The following is a 5299-nucleotide window of genomic DNA, read 5'->3' on the forward strand; positions in this document are numbered from 1 at the left end:
ATTTTGCTTGTTCCACAGTAATGTATTTCTGCATAGTGGTTCTGCAGTCTGACAGCGTAAATTTACAGTTGCAAAAATCCAAACAGAAATTTGGCGTCTGACGGGAATTGGCGAAGAGGAACGTGCATAATTTGTCTATAACAGCGTCTGTTTGTCGGACAAAGCTGCTGACCTGTAAGTACGCTCACGTTAATGTTTTCTCTTGGCTCTGGCGGCTCTGCATGGGGACCCCTCATTACGACCACCAAAATTGAATTGCAGTTAGAGGGATAGCTGTGTAAATACGGTATGTCGGCGTACTACCCACCACGCGACGGGATTTTCAATGGTGTCAAATGCATGAGCGTTTGTGCTTCTTGCCTCAGCTGTCTTACACTGTACACATGTCTTAGCGCCATGTGATGTGCACATGTACACCAGCCGAGGGTTTAGCACTTTACAGGGCTTCTCTGTTCATTAATTAATTGATGATGTTTTCTTGTAAGTTAATTAATTAATGTGTATACATGTATATAAACGCCACAATGTTATAGCTTCATAAAACAAAACATTTACAAACATTTAATGTTGTCGTCATATACCATACTATAGTATGGTATGGCAATTATTGAACAATGTGTTCAGTGTGCATCCATGCCTATACAGACTCAATATATAATATAGTAGCAAGTTATAATACATGAGTTACACAGTTTCGATTATTCTGTGGTCTTGCAATCACAAGCATAAGAGATCTGTTGAGTCATGAATTGATAATCATTACTACTAGTCATCGATGTTTTGAATGGTAGAGATATCTTCATCGCGATTGGCTGCCAATGTCCGCGCACTGCCTTTCCGTTAATGTACTTAATACATCTCGCTAGTCTACGACTTCGATTGTCGTTTGATCCACATTTTCCGCAGTCGGCCATCAGGATTTCGGATGGAATTCTGTTGGAATTGTAATCGCACATGCTCGGATATATTCCTTCATAGCAATCATTGACTCGGACGACACCAACTTCGTCACTTCTCTTGCGAAGACTGCGACTCTCTCCACAGTAATTGGAGTAAGATGTGCTTCCTGGCTGAGCTGGAGTAATAAGACGAGAGATGGGAGATATCGTTAATAGAACGGTATTGTGTTGATTGTCAGAAGTAATACAAGAGTTTGCAGTAGACTTGATTGGTGTGACGAGCAGATATAGAATCGACAGCACAATTGCAGTTGCTTGCATTTTCTAGTAAAAGACAACAGAAACGTTTCGTTAATTAACTAAATTTTAAAACCATATTGACTGCACTTCTTCACGTACCTCTGGATAGAATTCTGTATCTTTAACGTATACGAACAATTCAGTTGACTCTTGTCGTTCTGACACGCTAGCAACACGAATGCTGCATTTATAGGCGATTGTCTCTACGAAGGGAATCTTTTGGAAATTGTAAACCTGCAGGAAACTATAAACCTGTAGGAAATTGTAAACTTGTAGGAAATTGTAGACTTGTAGGAAATTCTAACGTAAATTACTTCTTGTGTCTTGTTCGTTATGTTAGAACACCGTGCGTGTGATGTCACATAGCACCACATAAAAGTCCCTGTTTAGGAAAATCTTCTCCGTCCGCATACTCGAAACTTCGGACAATTTACAATAGGCCACGATGGCATGTATGAATAAACGGAACAACAAATTTCTTACAGGAAAAATTAATAAAAATATTTAAGGTACGTGGAACGTCAACACTGCAGACAATACCATTAATTATTACGATCCTGTTACAAAGATCACTAATGAATTAGAACATATTGAGATCTCGGTGTTAGTCAACAAAGTCGTGGTTTGTCTAGTTACTTATATAAGACACGATTGCGCAAAAAACATTGCTTTAATTTAAACAGCACTACAGTATGTGTATTATGTATTTCTTGCCAATCCAGGCTTCCTTGTGTATATACTGTCATTTTGACTTAAAAGCTTCCTGTTTTTACTGTTGACTTTAGCTGTTTACGTCTCAAGTTGAGGTTTACCTTTACTCATCACTAGACCGGAAAATAGACTGAAGTGCAACCCAGAAAACAAACATTTAATTGAACATACAATCTATAAAAAGACCATATCAACCAGACATATAATGTGTAGTATCTGTTTATAGCAGTAACAACTAATCCTTAACTGTATATTCGCTGGCTTCATGCGGTTGCAGGAGAACGACTTCCGCGTACGTTTGTGGGTTTCTCTACTAGACTCTCTGACTGCCAATTGACAATAAATGAAGCGTACTGCATGTCTAAAGCAGAAGCTTGTACGATGCAGTCACACAGTGTCTGTTTCTTGTAAACGTATATAGACAGTCACTCATTCTTCAACAGCCCGTGCATCTCTCGCTGACAGTCTAGCAACAGTGAAGTCGACAAAGTCAAACGATAGACGATCATGTGATTATTTGTATTATGTACGATTGAACGTTGTCTGTGCATAGTGTCTCACTTGTCTATAATTAGATATACTTACTACAGAAACATACTGTTACATTGTGAGTATTTGATCTTGTTCAAGAATGCTCGCGTTCATCTTCAACTGCAGACACAAATTAATTAAAACGTCTATTCTATACGTACTTGCAGACATTCAATTGTGATTACGGTTTACCTTCATGTTGTTCGTCCATCAGCAACCACTCGAGCAGAGTGACCGGGTCGACATCCGCCATGTTGCCTAAACGAACAACAGTGAATTCCAGTTGACACACAAACGTTAGAAATGACGTCAATCGGAAGGAAGTGATTCTATTGGACGGATCGTGTACCCCGAAAAGAGGCCTTACCAGGAGAGTTAGTGTAGTCTTGCTAGAGAATATGTGTTTTTCATTCAGTGAATGATAGTCTTGCGATTGTGATATGAACAAGTACCTAGAAGACGTAACACGCGTAGATCCGTCAAGCTGATATCAACTGTAGAAAACGATCATGCGCACTGATCGGTTGTATCACGTGACAGTACAATATGCTTGACTCTGATGGTTGCCGTTTCCATGGTGATGGTACAGTGGCGTCACTAGGTTGCCATGGAGCTCTTCAAATTTAATTATCTTTGTGGCTTGGTAATTTTTTGGACAATACAAGCTCTATTTTGTCATTGATAAGTAGAATACAGTAGAATTTAATTTTGAAACTTCACTGGCATCCTGCAATGGACAAGCAGCGACAATCGCTCCCAGGTGACCTGGTCTCTATCTACAACTGATCATGATTAATATTTCTACGTGGTCAGGCTAATAATTAAATTTGATGTCAAGTGGCAGTCTGGCCCCAACCATGGAAAGCTGGCGACGCATCTGCCCAAAACAAAGTGTATGGTTAGCACACTAATTGTTGTTATAATATGATCTAACTTACTAGGTTGTCAGTTTGACACCATTCTTGTACTCAAATACTGTCCTACAAATGAATTTGACGAAAAACTTGTGATAAATTTTAACACAAATTTTATTAATTACGTTAATTAAATGCCAAAAAGTTGTTGCTAAGACAGTTGACAAAACTACTAATATTCAATGAAACATTTGATTTAGTGTACCATCAGCACTGTGGAAGACTTTGTCACACTCTTGAAAATAAATTTAAATATGCAGTAAAGATAACTTTTTACCACTGCTGCTTTGCCGTCTTGCTCCACATTTGTCACTTTGTAAAAGCAGAGAGTCGTTTCAATCTAATACACAGCAAGACATCGTCTGGATCTAAAATGCTAATGTATGCTTATGGCAATTGCTTATGAGAGACAAGAAACAGGTTTTTGAGATCATTTATAATTTAGTTTGTAATAGAGTAGTTGTATTTGGATATTTTGTATTCTGCAATTTGGCAAATTTAAAGATTACAGTATTTACTAGCAATTATCTAAATGGCAATATTGATAGCAGTAGTTGTAGCCTCAAATTGTCGCTTGCATGTGCGCTCATTTGACAAATTCCACCGGCAACCATCTAGAATATTATAAAGTATAATCTCGAACTTCTAGACTGACAGGAATAGATTTTATCTGCATGTCTATACCTATTGTTCAATCTCTTTTAGACATTGTGTAACCATTTTTTGTTTTTCTCAATGGAAGAGAATATCATTTCTATAGATTATAGAGATGCAAACGACACACTGCAAAAAATTGTGTTAATTAGGTAAGTGAGCTATTTTTTACAGTAATTAAGAAGACTATGTGGGAACTTGTTTGGCCTGGCCTAAGATAATTGATTACCCATCGGTATATGACCTAGGCAAGAAACGACGCAAATCTTTACCATCTGCATACAACTCAACACAAACGATATTCACTTGAATGATGAAGAAATAATATAATTAGATGTAGACATGTGGTTACCCCAGGTATATACTTTTAGAACTGGCTGATACTATAATTGACTGCTACGTTACGTTCTTACATGTATATACGATCGCCTTCATTATATTATCACATCTTGCATGATATACATAAAATGAGAATTATTAGTTGTCAAATGTAAAACAGTATGGTTGATAACAAAGAAGCCTCGCAAACGGTTTCGTTGTACGTCAACCTTTGCTCCAAGCACTGTTGCAAGCATTTATAGATATTGAACGTCTTAGCTGTGTTGTAGATTATCAATGCAGACTAATAATGCAGCGGTATTCAAGACAGAGGTATATAACAAAATCTGGTAAAGTGCTTAAAGAGAAGATGGAACGTCGCGATTCTACATTCGTTTGTGTGCAAAATCCTCATGCACAGTTACAGGTAAGTAGGGTAGACAGATCTAGATCGCTGCAAATAATTCAATTTTTAAGTTTTAAGACTGTCTTCATCCATCCATCACTACATTCATATCTCTTATTCGTGTCTTAGCTAGTCCGCCTTTCACACTTCCGATCGTCAAGCAGAAAGTGTAGAAAAGCATACGAAACGGAATCTGTTGTCCTGCAACCGTATGAAGCCAACAAGATAGGCTGTAGGTTCTAGTCGAATTCATGCATCTGCGTGACTAAATTCCACCTAATCTTTGCACCATGCACATGCATGCACAGCAGATCGAGACTTCGTTATTCGACATAAATGTTTGCATCATGCAACACGGTGTAAGCACACTAATGACGTGTAAATGCCGTTTCTAGATGGCATTGCATACAATTAAATTTTCCGGGTTCACGAGGGATGGGAAACATTCCCGATATGGCAGAGAAACGTAAAGCGAGAGAAATACCAACGAATCGAAGAAATGTCGAGGTTTTGTTTGACAGTTGACGAATTACTAGACTAAGAGCGCAAATCACGTACATTGTTCT

At 38.1% G+C, this 5299-nt stretch overlaps 1 protein-coding gene across 1 annotated transcript; it reads right to left on the minus strand.

Annotated features, from left to right (window-relative positions):
* Window positions 1–525: 525 nt before the first annotated feature.
* On the minus strand, window positions 526–2924 carry LOC134180261 (uncharacterized). The gene is made up of 6 exons (XM_062647368.1): window positions 2809–2924; window positions 2634–2699; window positions 2496–2561; window positions 1514–2376; window positions 1299–1451; window positions 526–1223 (listed from the first exon to the last, which is right to left on the minus strand). Exons 4-6 carry the CDS (start codon window positions 1571–1573, stop codon window positions 699–701), a joined length of 738 nt encoding a protein of 245 aa, XP_062503352.1. The 5' UTR covers window positions 1574–2376; window positions 2496–2561; window positions 2634–2699; window positions 2809–2924; the 3' UTR covers window positions 526–698.
* Between the last annotated feature and the right edge of the window lie 2375 nt (window positions 2925–5299).

The sequence above is a fragment of the Corticium candelabrum genome, chromosome 5 (assembly GCF_963422355.1).
Source record: "Corticium candelabrum chromosome 5, ooCorCand1.1, whole genome shotgun sequence".
In the NCBI taxonomy this organism is placed as follows: Eukaryota; Metazoa; Porifera; class Homoscleromorpha; order Homosclerophorida; family Plakinidae; genus Corticium; species Corticium candelabrum.

Coding starts and splice junctions, on each gene's coding strand:
- LOC134180261 (XM_062647368.1), bottom strand. CDS start 1,573: ATGTGGTGCTATGTGACATCACACGCACGGTGTTCTAACATAACGAAC. Junction 1,452..1,513: donor TAACGAACAAGACACAAGAA/GTAATTTACGTT, acceptor AATTTCCTACAG/GTTTATAGTTTCCTGCAGGT. Junction 1,224..1,298: donor ATACAGAATTCTATCCAGAG/GTACGTGAAGAA, acceptor GTCTTTTACTAG/AAAATGCAAGCAACTGCAAT.